Source organism: Drosophila persimilis, unplaced genomic scaffold (assembly GCF_003286085.1).
Source record: "Drosophila persimilis strain 14011-0111.01,24,50 unplaced genomic scaffold, DperRS2 tig00001303-arrow-arrow-pilon, whole genome shotgun sequence".
NCBI classification, from domain to species: domain Eukaryota; kingdom Metazoa; phylum Arthropoda; class Insecta; order Diptera; family Drosophilidae; genus Drosophila; species Drosophila persimilis.
This window is the reverse complement of record NW_020825461.1, coordinates 137,061-153,614: the sequence shown is the minus strand read 5'-3', so window position 1 is coordinate 153,614 and position 16,554 is coordinate 137,061. Positions and strand designations below refer to the sequence as shown.

At 44.3% G+C, this 16,554-nt stretch overlaps 2 protein-coding genes across 3 annotated transcripts; one reads left to right on the top strand and one right to left on the bottom strand.

Moving 5' to 3' along the window:
• The first annotated feature begins 10,320 nt into the window (after positions 1–10,320).
• On the top strand, positions 10,321–13,816 carry LOC113566941 (NEDD4-binding protein 2-like). 2 transcript variants are annotated; one of them, XM_026994173.1, is made up of 6 exons: positions 10,321–10,545; positions 10,623–11,382; positions 11,460–12,204; positions 12,267–12,955; positions 13,014–13,591; positions 13,653–13,816. In XM_026994173.1, exons 2-6 carry the CDS (start codon positions 10,660–10,662, stop codon positions 13,723–13,725), a joined length of 2,808 nt encoding a protein of 935 aa, XP_026849974.1. In that variant the 5' UTR covers positions 10,321–10,545; positions 10,623–10,659; the 3' UTR covers positions 13,726–13,816. The 2 variants fall into 2 exon arrangements, with proteins under 2 accessions (XP_026849974.1, XP_026849973.1); XM_026994172.1 differs by having other exon boundaries at positions 10,321–11,382.
• A 627-nt stretch (positions 13,817–14,443) lies between these two features.
• LOC6604302 lies at positions 14,444–15,361 on the bottom strand. The gene is made up of 2 exons (XM_002029180.2): positions 15,223–15,361; positions 14,444–15,166 (listed from the first exon to the last, which is right to left on the bottom strand). The coding sequence occupies exons 1-2, from the start codon at positions 15,238–15,240 to the stop codon at positions 14,606–14,608; spliced, it is 579 nt and encodes a 192-aa protein (XP_002029216.2). The 5' UTR covers positions 15,241–15,361; the 3' UTR covers positions 14,444–14,605.
• Between the last annotated feature and the right edge of the window lie 1,193 nt (positions 15,362–16,554).

Here is a 16,554-nt window from a genome sequence, read left to right as displayed (position 1 = left end):
CTGATAGAAACCTGACTCTAAATCAATGGCCGAGAAATACTTTGCCTTACCTAAATTGGCAAGGATTACTGAAGGATCTTGCATAGGGTATCTATCCGGTATGGTGTTTTCATTAAGTTTCTTAAAGTCTATTACTAATCTATGTTTAGGAGTTCCGTCCTCATTTACTCCCTTCTTTGGTACTACTATTACCGGTGAATTATATGGGCTTTTACTAGGTCTGATTATACCTTCATCTAACATTTTACTTATTTCGTTATTAACGAAATCGTTAACCAAATAAGCGTATGGATACTGCTTGCCATATACCGGTCTATCATGTTCAGTGTTAATCTCTCCTTTTATATCCGTTCTGAACGGTAACTGTAAATTTATATTGGCATGGTCTTCTTCGATGATAGATACCATTTTCTCTCTGAGATTTTCTAAATTGTCCTCTTTGTAGGTTATTGTGTTATACAATTTCATTTTTTTCAATTCAGAATTTGCATAACTTTGAATGTCGGATATTTCTACGACGGCGCGTTCAGGATTTTTGCATCCCAAACTTTTAAATTGTTCATTGTCGGATAATTCAACGACGGCGTGTTCAGGATTCTTTAATCCCAAACTATTCGAACTTTTAATGTCGGATAATTCAACGACGGCGTGCTCAGGATATTTTAATCCCAAACTATTAAAACTTTGGATGTCGGATAATTCAACGACGGCGGGTTCAGGATATTTGAATCCCAAACTATTGACGGATAATTCTTCGTCGGCGTGCTCAGGATTTTTTGATCCCAAGCTATATAAACTTCCTTCTACCTTTACTGAATCGCTTTTCATTTCTTTTTCTTCTTCAAAATATTTTTTTATTATATATTCCTTCAACGGAAGGATGGTTTTTCCTTCTATAAAGGTTAATTTGTTTAAAGAAAGGACCTCGTCATATATTAGTTTCTCCTCATTGTCTTTATAACTTAAAGTCCCCTTTCCTGTATCAATAACCGCTCCGATTTTCTTTAATAGGTTAAATCCTATTAGTAAATCTGCCTCCATTCCATCTATTTCATAAAACACTTGCTTTGTGTTGAAAATAGTTATATTATGGAAATATTTAATTATTGAAAACCCATTCACTGTAGCAACTTTCTTATAAATTGGTAATTCTTTTTTATTTTCGTAAATTCCTTTTTTTATATAACAGGAAGTTGCTCCCGTATCTATGAAAACTTTTAATTCTCTGTTTATTTTTTTGTCTACTCTTTTTAGGTAGGGCAGACCTACTTCGGGGGCTGATCTAAAAAATGATCCTCCTCAATGTTATTTATCCTCATTGCTTTATTAGCCGGTTGTTCCGACATTTCGTTTAGCTTTCGTTTCTGCGCTTGATTGTCGTTAGACTGATTATTCGGTACTACGTTTGCCCTAAAATGCTGGGCTTGGTTATAATTGTTATTATTTCTCCTATAATAACCGTTAGTATTCTCCCGATAATTTCTATTGTTATTATTTCCCCTGAATTGATTGCTGTTCTGTCGGTTCCGGATTTGTATCGATTCGTCTACCTCCATTGGTTCTGGGGCCTGATTTTGTTGTCTATTACCCAAGAAATAGGGTTGTCCCCAAGACATGTTATTCCTCTGCAAATCCCTTTTTTGGTCGAATGGTGAACTGTTAGTCCTAGGTTGTCGTTGGTTGAATCTTAAGGTATTGAAATTATTATTCCCTGAATTTCTGGGACCGCTGAATTGGTAGGCAAATTGGGCCCGAATGTTATTAGATTGCAATTCCTGTACCTTTGCCAAGGCATTCGGTAAATCTGGGGGATTCAATGAAAATAGGATTTCAGCAATGCCGCCGTTTAGGCCAGTGACAAAAATGCGTAAGGCATTGTCTCTAATTTTTTTATTTGATTCTTTGGTGATTTCACTGTCCTTTCCGTGAGTCATTATTGTCTTATTTATTAACAAGGTCATTTTCTTGTTAACCTCGTTATAGAAATCTATAATTGAAAGGTTCCCTTGTCGGAGAACGCTTAACTCCTGTTCGATTATGTAAATTGGTCTCTTGTCACTGTAAACAAAGTCAAGTCGTGAAAGTATGGCATCAAAATTTAAAACTGTCCCGTGGTTGGTCAGTGCGTCATGTGCTGGTCCTGTTATTTTGTTTCTCAAAATTGTTAATGCAATATAATATTGCTTACTTCCTTTCTTACATAACTTCACTGCAGTTTCTGCAGCTTCCCTCCATCCTACATATTGGTTTAATCCACCATTGAAGATTGGTAGGGATTCTATTACCTTTAATGTGGTATCATCTTTTATTGTCTCGTCTATTGTTTCTGCCTGATAATCTGATACCTGATCGGATTTAGTTTCTATTTGTTGTTTTAAATTTACAATTTGCTCTTGTACTTGTGAAATTTGAAGTGCTATCAATTGTTTGACCAGATCTGCAGTGAGATCGGTCCTCGTTTGACAGTTAATCATTTTTAATTTTTCAAAATCTAAAGTTAGTTGATCCACCTTTACTTTTTCTTATATGTTAGTTTTTATAATCTAATATAACCTAATTGAACTTATATATTTATTAATACAACTTTTGCTCACGAACTATCCGGTAGGGGTCGTCCTTCTTAGTTTGGCAGATCTTCGAACGGGTCTTCCTTCTTGATTTGGCTGACAGGTCTTTGAACGGGTCTTCCTTCTTAAATTTCTTTGTTTAACTGGGTCTTCTGGGGGTCTTCCTTCTTTGGCTTCGCTGATCGTTTCACTTTCTTTGTGTTTTGGTTTTGTTTAAAAACTTTGGGTTTTTTTGGTTTTTTTGTATTTATGAATTGCCTTGATTAGCTTTTGTATTTATTTGTATTTTGCATTGTATTTGTATTTGTATTGTATATTGTATTTATTTTTGCACACCCTAAGCTCCGGTTTGTTTCCTTTTTATCTCACTTTTTTTTATCTTATATCACACAGTCACTCCGCGTTTTTAAATTTGAAGGATTTATTCCATTAATTAATTGTCCTTCCGGTTTCGGCACGACGCAACACTTTTATCATTCGGTGCTTTTTATACAACGTCGCCCCACGTTGGGCGCCAATTAAATAACTGCGGTAGCGGATTGCGTTTTTAAAAAGTTTTTATTTTACTTCTAACTTCACAGATATAGATTTAAGTAGAGGGTCACAAAGGAATTCCGGGCCAAGGGATTGCGCGATCTTAATATTTAGCTAGACTTTGCGGTGTCGCTGCTGGATCAAGACTGATTTGAACTTTCTGATCTTTGCATTGTTGATCCCTTTCGGGAATCGTTTTTCTATAAACATTTCAATTGATTTCGCCATCCCGAGTATTGGATTTCGTCATCCAAAGAGAGAACTGTAAAAGGCCTAAAGTGCAGGATCTGCAGAAAGCCGGGAGTGAGATTGTTTATGAGAAGCCGGGTGTGGGCAAACATTGGTTTTCCATTTAGGAGAGTGTCAAAGATTGGGATTGCGGCGGGGGCGCTTGAGATTGTACATCTAAGAAATCAATTAGGCGGAGGCCCAAGATTGAAATTGTTTTCGTTTTGGAAAGCCAAAGATTGTTTACAACTCGTATAAGAGCTCAATGGAATTGGGTACGTTAACTTACATATATATAGCTATAATTATACCTAAGAGAAATGTATGAAATCACGCTCTTAAATTGTAATGTCATGCGCTCTTATACGTTGTGAACGGAGCCTATGCAAGCAGCAGCCGCTCATGAAGAGGGCGCCGCTTTAGAATAAACTCACTTATAATTGAAAGTCGATTGAGGGCACAAGTGGATCTGTCGGTCTGTCTGATTCCAGGCTAATTTGCACAACCATTTTTGGCGCCCCCGGGTGGACACTGATTTTCTGGATTGGACAGAAGTTGGATTGGATTAATCTTGGCGCTTCGTTGGATATCCCCATTGGATATCATCCCTCGCTCGTTGCTGTTGCTGTTCCTGCAGTTGTCATTGGTGGCCCGCTGGACTTCAAACTTAGCTACTCTTGAGAGCTGCTCGTGGGTATTCCTGGTTGGTATGAACTTGTGGGAGGGAATGCATCGGTGTTCAAACAACCCTCAACCAGTGCCACAGGTAAATCCAAGTGCCCAATTGTTTCATCAAAAAATATAAATAACTACGTATAAAAAAGGCCTGTGAATAAATTATTCAATAAAAGTGATTCGGCCAGGTATCTGTACGTACACACATTCAAAGTTATTTGATTATACAGTGAGTGATCACTGTACTTGTGGTCAACGACATTTCCAAAAAGAGCCGACAAGCAAAGGAGAAACGGCAATAGTTTCGCGCGCAAGCTCTAACCGCTGCGCATCATTCCCCCCTCGCCCGTCTTCGTCATAAATTTTCGTTTCTGCTTTGCGCGAACGGTTCTTGCTGGACGCTCTTTGTTTTACAGCGCAGCTGCACTTTTGTGCTCTCTCATTCAGCGCTCGCTTGCTCTTTATCGTTTCGTGTTCTCTCCTTGTCTCCATGTAGCACTCACATACATTACACATACCATTACTTGTGGTTTAGTCGGTCGGTCGCTAAAGCAGCATAGGCATATACGCGCATTTAAGTTGCGTTTCGGTGAACTACAAGCTCGACTCGAAATCGAAAGCGTTGGCTTGTAGGCATTTTGGCGATCATCTCTCTCTCTCTCTCGTAGTCTCTAGCACGGTAACTGCATTGGGCTGTTAGCAGGCAGAAAAAATTTGTGAGTGTAATTGCTGAGTGTTACAGTGGGACAAGTGCCATTTTTGAGAAACAAAAATTTTATAGAACTAAAATGCCTGGAAAACGGCGAGGAATGTCTAGACAATCGGCAGAGGTTGACGATGTGGAGTCGTTAGACACTCTTCGCAAGCTGAGTGCAGTTAAGAAAGATATCAATCGTACATGGAGCGTTCTTAAAGATAAACAGTCTTCCTTTTCAAAGGCACAATTGGAGTGCCGCATGGAAATATTAGAGTCATACATTGAACGGGCTTTCCAATTACAAGTAGAAATTGAGGATGTCAACCCAGATTTAGCTTCTCGAGCCGAGCTTGAGGATTTATGTATTGAGGCTAAATCCACGCTCAAGTCCATGTCTGCTAAATTTGAGCAACGGACAGCAAATGAGTCGGTATTAAATACGACAATTGCTACAAATAGACATTTGCCGCCAGTAAAATTGCCCAAATTCAGTGGCGATAGTAGTGGATAGCGATCCCACATTAAGCAATGTGGAGAAATTTAATCATTTATTGACTTGCTTAGAGAAAGAAGCGCTAGGAGTAGTACAGGCTTATCCAATGACCGAACAAAACTATCCGAAGGCCCTTAGTGCCTTAATGAAGGTATACGATAATGATTGTTTAATATTCTTAAATAGTATAGCCCGTCTGTTCGAGTTGCAAAGCATGCAAGGTCCGTCTGCATCTGGGCTGAGATCCCTTCTTGACACAGCTTCCGCTATTTACGAGTCGCTATTGTCTGTAGGAGATTATAAACAAATTTCGGATGCTTTACTGATACACATTGTCATGTCCAAGGTAGATCAAAAAACCCGCTTTCGATGGGAAGAGAATCTGGATTATCAATCCATTCCATATTGGACAGACTGTGTATCTTCGCTTAACAAACGATACCAACATTTATCTGCAGAAGAGACGAATTCAGGGCAATCTAGAGGAAAAAAGACATGTCAGGATTCAAAGAACAAGCAATCTGGAAAGACTTCGTTGACTGTGGCTCAGGCCAAACCTTCTCAAGATCAGAAATGTTCATTTTGCAAGGCAACTGATCATTTCATCACTTCTTGCTCGGATTTCGCTGCAGCTTCAGTCGCAACCCGCTTCCAATTTGCAAAGGGAGTTCCGCTATGCATTAATTGCCTACGCAAAGGACACATTGTGTCAAAGTGCAAATCGTCACATTGCAGAGTCTGTTCCAAATCGCATCATACTTTGTTACATCGTTACACAACTGACTCATCCACAAGTCAAGCTGCGTTGGACAATCCGCCTGCAATTCTAAACGCACGTCCACTAGTTTCGAATCATGCAATGGCACGCGACAATGACCAAGTACTTTTAGCCACAGCAGTTGTTGACATTAAAGGCAGCTCAAGCCAACATCATCCAGCCAGAGCATTGTTGGACTCTGGTTCTCAAGTGAATTTTATAACCGATGAATTGGCAAAAAGTCTGCAGTTAAAGAGAACTAGAAAGCATATTAGTTTGTTAGGTATTGGAAAATCCAGCTTATCGGCACACCAAGTTGTGCAAACCACAATCTGCTCTCGCATACACCCATTCGAAATGGTGGCAGATTTCGTGATTTTAAAATCGATTTCCTCGTACCATCCAGAAAAGGCGGTTCCGCCTGATTCCTTAATGGATGCTACTGAGAGCTATCCACTGGCTGATCCAGTCTTTTACAAGCCACAAAAGGTTGATTTGCTATTAGGTGCAGACGCCTTTTTCGATATCTTAAGTAATGGTCAAGTAAAACAGGGCAGAGAGGCACTAACCTTACAAAACACTGTTTTTGGGTGGGTGGTGTCTGGACGTTGCAACTCCAAAGGCCCTCAAGCCACATTAACTTGCTCTATGGTGAGCACAGTTCAAGAAGCCTGCCCGCTCGACAGCTTGGTCAAACGTTTCTGGGAGTTGGAAAATGTTCCAAATGCATCCATAGAAAGGCCGTATACCCCCGAAGAAACTATGTGTGAAAAATCCTTTATCGACACTATCACACGTCTACCCTCCGGTCGATTGCAAGTTTCTTTGCCATTTAAGTCTAGCCCGACATCTCTCGGTTCGTCGTTTGAGACAGCCAGGAGACGAATTTTGTCTTTAGAAAGGCGATTATGCCAAAAACCTGCCATAAAATCGATGTTTATGGACTTTATGGAGGAATACTTGTCGTTAGGCCATATGACTGCAATGGAAAACTCAATCCCGGCAGAGCCGCATTGTTTCATCCCGTATCAATGCGTGGAACGACCACAAAGTACATCCACTAAGCTTAGAGTAGTGTTCGATGCGTCGTGCAAAACAACGAGTCAAGTCTCGCTCAATGATTTACTCATGGTTGGAGCAACCATCCAGCCGTGCCTATACGCAACGTTGTTAAGATTTCGGTGTCGCAAATTCGCTCTTACAGCAGACATTACAAAAATGTACCGTCAAGTCGAACTTGATGAGGCGCATCGCAAACTCCAATTAATTATTTGGAGACGTGCAAGTTCGGATCCCTTGCAAGTGTTTCGTCTAAATACGGTAACTTATGGCACGGCCAGCGCACCATTTCTTGCTGTCAGGTGCTTGAAGTATCTAAGCGAAACTCATTTAAATTCGCATCCACTTGGCTCAAAGTCTCTTGCTTCCGATTTCTATGTTGACGATCTTCTTACAGGCGCAGACACGAAATCCGAACTACGGATATTGCGTCAACAGCTAGTTGAAATCCTAGAGCCAGCCGGATTTGTGCTGACGAAGTGGACTGCTAATTGTCAACTAGGTGACAGTCAGAAAGAGAATCTGGTTATTTCGAGTGGAGATCAGCAAGATTGCAAAACTCTTGGGCTGATGTGGAACCCACAGGCAGACATTTTCAAGTACTGTCTGAAGTACTCAAGGAGCGCATGGATGCATTCAATGCCAAGGACGAAGACCTCAAGGCGTATGCTGCGGCTCACAGTTTTTCGGTGGAATTCATTCCCCCGCGAGCCCCGCACATTGGAGGCCTGTGGGAGTCGGCGGTGAAGTCCGCCAAGAATCTGCTCAGGGCTATGGGCAGCGCAGTGCTCAAGCAGGACGAGCTGCATACGGTTCTCGTGGACGTCGAGGCCGTGCTCAATTCCAGACCACTGGTGGTCGACAGCGGCAGCCCCAACGAAGGGGAGGTGGTGACTCCAGCGCATCTACTAGTCGGCAGAACGCTAGTTTCGCTGCCACCCGAATCAGAGCTGCCCAGACCAGACAGCAGCCTCTCATATCTGCAACGATGGCAGCTCGTGTCTGCCATCAAGCAAAGATTTTGGAGAGATTGGTCCAGAGACTATCTTCTCAGCCTTCAACAGCGAGGGAAGTGGTCCGAGGAGGTCGCCAACTTGGAGCCAGGCAGAGTGGTGGCAATTCACGAGGACAACGTGCCCCCTCAAATGTGGCTCACCGGAATAGTGGAGGAGGCAATCCCAGGAGCGGACGGGAAGGTTCGCGTGGCCGTGATTAGGACGAAGGCCGGGGTCTACAAGCGATCGATCCATCGTTTGGCGCCTATTCCATTGGATTGAAGCCTATAGGCTGTCAACGCGGCCGATGTTAAGGCAAATCAGTTGCCTGCATATATATATATAGCTATAATTATACCTAAGAGAAATGTATGAAATCACGCTATTAAATTTTAATGTCATGCGCTCTTATACGTTGCGAACGGAGCCTATGCAAGCAGCAGCCGCTCATGAAGAGGGCGCCGCTTTAGAATAAACTCACTTATAATTGAAAGTCGATTGAGGGCACAAGTGGATCTGTCGGTCTATCTGATTCCAGTGTATCAGTAAAACATTCAGAAATCGTGCCTAACGGCAGGCTAATTTGCACAACCAGAGCTCATCTTAGACATTTTTCATAAAACCTGTACGAGCTAAGTCCCTTCAACAGTTTTCCAGTGGAATCCGTCTACCCAATTAAGACCTTCCTTAATCCGCTCGATGTAGTTCCTTGCTCATTCGTTTTATTTCGTATATCTCTTAAATCTAGTGATCATAATTCAGATCGTTTTGGCTCGATACTATCGATTGCGCTACGTTATATCACTAACCATACAGTATATAGATGTGCCAGTTCATACAACGAAAGTGTCACACACCGGCTAGCGCGTTGCGTACCCCAGAGTGATGTCATCATGAGAGAGAGAGCGCGTAGAGAACATCTTTGCATGTGTTAGTACACACGCAATATGTTTCGACAAAAATATGTGATTGTATGTTTTTTCAGATTTTTTGAACTCTCTCAGGTCTGGTTCTGTTTTGCCTGTATGTATACTGTATGGTTATAACCATCACTATAGTGATCAAAGCGATGTACGAGGAATTCGGGTTCATAAATTTCTACAGGGTGCTGGGCGTCGACTTGAAGGCACCGGAGGCTGAGATTAAGAAAGTCTTTCAACACCTTGCTCGTATATATCATCCAGATAAAAGCGGATCGAAAGAAACAACAGAACAATTCAAGCTAATCTGTCACGCATACAATATTCTTAAAGATTCAGAAAAAAGACTGAGACATGATTGCGACTTGCTGGCAAGACACCGTGCGAAATACAGAGATCACAATGGCAATCGACACCACAATCAGAAACAGAGCCAGGAGCAGCATCATCAAAGCCCGAACTCGAGTTATCTAAAAAGGTGGTTCAACTGGATTAATTGGCTGCCCGTAGTCGCTTTCTTTTCGATTATAGAGCAAGTGATGAAATATTGTCAGCGCTGGCTGTGTTGTCAGTTTGTTCTACCGCTGCTACTCGAACTACTCCACGTTGCAGTCAAATATTCGAGAATTGTAATCCAATCGTGGCAAAATTGTCTCTGCGAACATTGTTTTTTCTGGCCAAGGGCCTTGTGACCACACTGGCCCAATGGCTGGTCCAATTTCTGTCTAGTCGCTCCATTGTGGAGAATCTTGTGATTTTCGGCCACCTGTTGCAGATTCTAATTCTGGGATACTGGATGGGAATATTGCCCTTGTTTGGGTGGAGCATACTACGCTTCATTCACATTGCATTGATCATAGCTCTTATCGCTGTAAAGCTGTTTCTGAATATCCTTCTTTATATGACTGGATTTTAATACAATTTTGTTTAAGATCTAGTAAGATTCGAAATTTATTTAGTGGTAATTGTTGTTAATCATTTTTGTTTAAAACTTATTTTGTAAGCAATCCAATCAGACGATATATTTTTATCGATAAGTCCACTATCGATATCCTGTGACGAAAAAATGAGACGTTATTATGAATGGGCTATAAAAAAGGGTATGGACAACAGGCAAAAATAGCCAAGGCAAATTGCCAGGTTCGTACGACCTCACCTCGCGGGTGAGCACAACATACCTTGAAGACAAAATCGGCAAGGTATATTGGTTAAATGTGGTGAATGTCACCTTGCATGCGTTGCATTTTCTGGGCTATGTTGCCTATTGTCCATACCTTCTTTTCCCTTCCATTATTTCGTTTCTTACAATGATTTAAGTTTTAAGTGTAATTACTATAAAGTGTCTAATCGATGGCCATTTATAAATGATGATTTATATATGTCATTGATGCAGTGGTGTTGTTAATGCGATGCAGCGCAAAAAGCACTTTGATGCTTCAAAGACGTATTATTTAGTTTATGTACACAAAACACAACACACGACAAAAAGGGACGCATCTGAAACTCGAACCCAAGGAATTCGCATGTGTTAGCAGTAAATAACCAGCTAAAGAACGGCCCCCAAGTTTGTGCAACAGCTTGGGTCGAGGATCGAGTGGATTGGCAGTTTCCATAGTATTGGTGAGTCCGGTCCGCGATAAGGGAACGGAGCAGAGCAGTCGAGATTACTGCGTATTACGTTTCACTTACACATTCAGAGAGAGCAACAGTTGCGCAACAACAACAACAAATAGAATGTCAGCGGCGCGAAATGCTGCTGAGCCAGCGGAATTGGCGGTCTTGCTCAACAACGAGCTGAGCGTCAGCCAGCCCAACGTCAACAGCAGAGGTAACGGCAATGGCAACGGCAGAACCAACATCGCCATGTACACTCCGAGGAAATTCGTTGGCCCAGCCGCAACCAGCAGCTTCAAAATGTATCCCAGCAGCTTCGAAATGTATCCCAGCAGCGCCAACAACAAAGACAAACAGTTCAATGCCATTTGCATGAAGGCCCAAGCTGGCCAAAAACTGATGATCATCATGCGCGGGCCATCGGGCAGCGGTAAGTCCACGCTGGCTGAATCTGTAATACGCCAAAGCGGTCTGCTGGAGCAAAACGACATGCTGGACTTCGTCTATAGCACAGATGATTACTTCAACAGGCGTGTCTATAAGTTTGATAGAACTCTGCTGACGACCGCCCATAACTGGAACAAGGAGAGGGTACAAAAAAAAGCCTCTATGGGCTGGAGTCCCATCATAGTCGACAACACCAACATAACGGTGTGGGAAATGCTGCCTTATGTCAAGATTGCCGTACAGTATGGCTACCTGGTGGAGCTGCTGGAGCCTCAAACAGACTGGTCAAAGTCGGCCAGCAAGCTGGCACAAAAGAACATACATAAGGTGCCCCGGGAGAACATTCAGCGCATGCTGGAGCGCTACGAGAAGACAAGTGTGCCGGAACTAATCAAGGTAAAAGCAAGAATCAAGTGCAAGTCTAAGGTTTTCCCTATTCTCAAGGTATTCTCTCTCTCTTTCTCTCTTCTCAGTTGCTGAAGGAAACCAAATACACAGTAAAGTTGCCACAGCTACGACAACACCCGCCACTGCCGGCCGTGCCCACGATAGTTACGCTGCCAGAGAACGACAATCCTGATAGTCTATCCCCAAACGGTTTCAAGCTGAATGTCAATGCCTGCAGTTGGGTGCCCCACGAACAAGATGCTCCCAAATATTGGTCGCAATCGGGCGGTGAGCAGCCCCCATCAGCCCCCAGACTAGATCCAGTTGCTGTTGGGACTGGTTCGTACGAGAATGCGCTTATAGATCTGCTGCGCGATGACCCGGCCGAAAAGGCCCCACCGAAGGCTGGTTCCAATGAACAAACCAGTTTCGAGCGCCACTGTCTTAATTGTCCCAACGAGCCCTCAAATTTCGTTTTGCTGCGTCAAATGTATCCGAACAAGCGGCTGACAGGCCTCTGGGATCTCTACGTGAAGTGCAAAACGAATGTGGATTGGGCCGTGGACATACTAATCAAAGAGGATGAGCTGAATGCCGGCTCGGAATCGGACCTTGACGCGTCCATGTTGCCAGAGGAGTCGGCACAATTCCAATGCGATTGTGGCAGAGCTGATAAAAAGGGGGAAGCTTCTCCACCCCCACGTTCACCATCGCCAACGGTCTTGGGGGCCAAGTATATGCCCAAGCCCCAACGCCAGAGCCGTAACAAACGCTTCTCGGCACCGCCAAACAAGGAGCTGCAGTTACAAGTTGAGAACTTCTTTGTACTAGGTTTGAGATGCTTCGAATGGGAACCATTGCCCTCAAGCTCATGGATTTGATTTGTGTTTTAGGTGATGAACAATACTCGGAGCACACCCGAAGGATACGCGACATACGCAATGGTATACTCGATCAGCCGATGATTGTGCAGCCCACAGAAGTCGTAGAAGCGGAGGAGGAGGAGGATCCCGACGACAATATTCTGGAGGAAATGGATTTGGGGGATACTCTGGTCCAGCAACTGCGCACTCTGTTCCATACAGATGGGGAGATGATGCCGCTGGAGCTGCCCGCCACCAAAGTGTTTGTGCCACGGCAATTGCTTAAGCAATTGTACATGCTGTGGCTGGAGGGCGTCTATAATCAGCTGGAGGAGCAGCGCCAGAGAACGTTGCGCGACGATGAACAATTCGCCCGCCTACTGAAGCATCCCGAATATGCCGAGTGCAGCGAGTCGCCCAGGAACGTGAACGAGTTGCTCGACATGGAGCTGGCCTGGAGCATTTACAACAGCGAGCAACAGGCCGCCAAGCAGGCGTCCGAGATGGCCGCCCGTCATCAGCCCAACGACATTGCCACCCATTTGACAAAAATGAAGCTGTGCGAGAAGTTCCCGAATATACCCAACGAAACGGTGCTCGAGATATTCTCGGCCACCGGCAGCAACTATGGCAAGACCGTGGAGGTGCTCGACAGTGATGTCCAGAGTTCTCTCAACGAGGCGGAGCTTTATGATAAGGCGTTGCGGGAGAGCGAGAAGGTATACCATTCAAATATGCTCAGTCTCTGCCTCACTTTAAACCACTTTTTCTGTTTAGGTCGCACTGCAGGAGCAACAGCAACAGCAGAAGTTACAGCAAACCGTCAAAGGCAGCGAGAATAGTGCTGCAAGCCAAGGCCAGCGGTGTGTCTCGACAGCGTCGTCGAGCAGCCGCTCGCCGCAGTTGCACGAGGAGGCAAAGTGTGCCGCTCTGCGTGACTTTGAGGAGACCCGCAATCTGGCCGCCCACCATGCCCAGCTAAAGGCCGAATGCTATCTGAAGGCCAACCAGGCTGTGCAGAAGGGCAACGGCAATGTGGCGCTGTACTATTCGCAGATAGCCAATCTGCACAAGACAAAGATCGATGTGTTCAACCATCGGGCTGCCACCTGCATTATGGAAGTGCACAAGCACACCCAGAACAATCCGGATCTGCTGGACCTACACTATCTGCACACTGTGGAGGCCATCAGCTGTCTGGATCTCTTCCTCGATCGCCACATAACCAAGCTGCGCAAGAGTACGCGTGTGTACAAGCATGTGTTCATCATTACAGGACGGGGACTGCACAGCGCCAATGGAGTGTCCACCATAAAGAACAAGGTCAAGTGCAGGTTGGGTGAAAGGCGTTTACGGTGAGTCTTGAGAGGATAAATTTATGAGGGATCGCTTATCGCTTGCATTTTATCACTCCAGCTGGCAGGAGGTCAACCCGGGACTTTTGCGTGTGAAAGTGTTTTCTGCTTCGCGTCACTCGGATAACTTTTGATCAACGTCCATCAACGGTACAGGACAGGTCGGAAGAGCAGCAGCAGCGTCAGCTATCCGGGTTCCGTAATTGCCCTTTGTAATGATTCTTACAAAATTCATAGTCAGCCCATTCTGTTCGCTGTGTTTTTCTTTTAATTTTAAGCATGTTCCTCATGCCGCTGCCAAAAGAGACATTCCAGTTTATTTTTGAACGATGCATGCTTGCAACGTACCTTCAATTTCTTTAAAACTTACTTATTTTTCTTATCATCGAAGATTCGTATGAAACACGAATCGGGGGAATGGAATGGAGTCGATAAAACAGGTGCTATATTCGCATAGCCTACAAATTAACTCAAGTATCTATCAAGGATATATAACTATATATTTTTGTACTACTGCACAAGTTATTATATTAGAATACATAAGAGTATAGTCTTAAGTGTAGCCGTAAGCAAAAAAAACTACAATTAAATATTTTTGTTATGCTCTGCAACTTTTCCACAATTAATCCAAGAGTCCCGTGTTAAGTCCTTGGGCAACGCAGGTATTCATAAAAGCCATTCCGAGTATGATTGGTGATATTTCTGCAGGTACTGGCACTAGCAGGTACCAGGTACATATCCTCCTACCTACTGGGAACGGAACATCTGGTCACTGTAGAAAACCCCATCGCAGAGTGGAAACCAAAGTTTTTGTTGAATGTTTGAAACATGGAAAGAAGATGTGTTATTTAAGACTACAAAAAGTAAGATTCCTGGTCTGTAAAATTTAAAATCAGTTCATTGTTTTCAGATACACATGCAGTGTGTACACAAAGCGAATGATTCGTATTCGGTACTTAGTCTAGAACTTGGTCGATGGCAGTCTAAGAAGTGCTCCTATGGCTTTGGTTGGGTCTAGCGGTAGCTTGGTGACGCCTTGCGCGGAGAGGTTGTTGGCGATGGCGACTTGGCAGCAGCCACTCCTGCTCCCGGCGACTGGTTCTCCTTGCCTGTGGTGGTCTGCACGCGATTGCCGATGGCCACCAGTTCCATGAGATTTGCCCGCACGCGCTTGGGCGTGAAACGCGAGGAGCCTGGGCTGTTGTTGGGTTTTTCGCGTGGCGGTGTGTTAAGGAACACGCCCTCGAAGATCGTCTCCAACCTGTTGCTGCGACTCAGGGCCGTCTTAGTGTCTTCGGCGTCGCTGGGCAGAGTGATTTGTGCGTTGATTTCATGCAGGGCCACAAAGTCGGGATGGTTTTGGCAGGCGGGCTCCTCTGGATGATGCTGCTTCGGAGTTTCAATGTCCGAGATGTTCAGGTGTTCGATGGGTGATGGCGTGCGTCCATGCGGCGAGAAGGCGCGTATGTCAAAGGCCGGCAATTCGTCGCAATAGCTCGGCTCCTTCACGCCCCCCAGATCATGCTCGAATGCCAGCGACAGGTCACTCTCGCTGTCCACCGACGACAGCGAGCACTGCAGGCGAAAGGAGCTGTTATGCTGCTGCTCGATGATGCCGCACATGTATTTACCGAATCCGATGAGTCCATGTTGTGGCTCGAGTCCTTCGTCTGTCCTGTATTTATATGCGACGCCTGCAAGGCCAATGTTTCTGCCTGCTTTGGACTGCAGAAAGATTTCGCGGAAATCTAGGCTAGCAGGTAATCTGTACGCTGTTCTTTGGTTGCCGCTCCAGTCGGCCGGTTTGTTTACGATAAATATATTTTTGATTAACAAGTTACATTTTAAACCCAGCAAATATCGAAATGAGAGGTGTCAAATATATCATAACATATATCGATATATATCGATTGAGGTATACAATGAACTGAACCACCAAACGCAATTATGAGCTTGAACTAATTAACCCTTCATGGACCAATGCGTGTTTAAATACTCAAGAGGAGATCGTGCGATCGTTTTATAAAGTTCCGGGTGTCCTTTATGCACTAGAAAATAATTAAAAGCGATATGCTTACACGCCGGCCACATTGGTATTTAAATACCAAACGGATTTTTGTGTTGCTATATGGCAAAACTTAAACTGGTCTGTGTGACCCAGGCGGAGGAGCAGACCTCGCTCAAGCTGACACCGCCCCAATCATCGACTGGCGCCGGTGCAGTGGCCGCCGCACCGCTGCAGAAGAAGCCCAGCGGCGTGAACCAGTTCATCGAGGAGAAACAGAAGATCTCACTGTCCAAGGAGCGGCGGGCAGCCCGTACCCTGTGCATCATCATGGGCGTCTTCGTCATCTGCTGGCTGCCCTTCTTCCTCATGTATGTCATCCTGCCGTTCTGCCAGAGCTGCTGTCCCAGCGACAAGTTCAAGAACTTCATCACCTGGCTGGGCTACATCAACTCCGGCCTGAATCCGGTCATCTATACCATCTTTAACCTGGACTATAGGCGGGCCTTCAAGCGGCTGCTGGGCATGAAGTAAGGAGCGGACTGGACGGAACGGAACGGAGAGGTAGAGCATTACTCAGAGTTTGTGCCAAACTTAAAGTAGAGAGAGTGAAAGAAAGAGAACTGGCTGGCAACAAAAGCATTGGCAAGGAGATACCCACATCGATTGATCACAGAAAATCTGAGCACATATTTGGTTTCCTTTCTTTGGCATTCAGGGGCCACTGACTCTCTTTCTGTCTCTCTGATCTTTCGAGGCGCGAGTAAAACTGTATTTGGCGTATAGATTTAAACCCGTTAGATACTCATGCGAAGGGGCAACTGGCCTCAAGCAAGTCCCACATCAAAATTATGCAATGAAATCGAAGAAAAAAAAACATACATACATACATACGTGTACTCGTATAATACATACATACATACATACATATATCGTTCCACACAAGAGAACAAACATG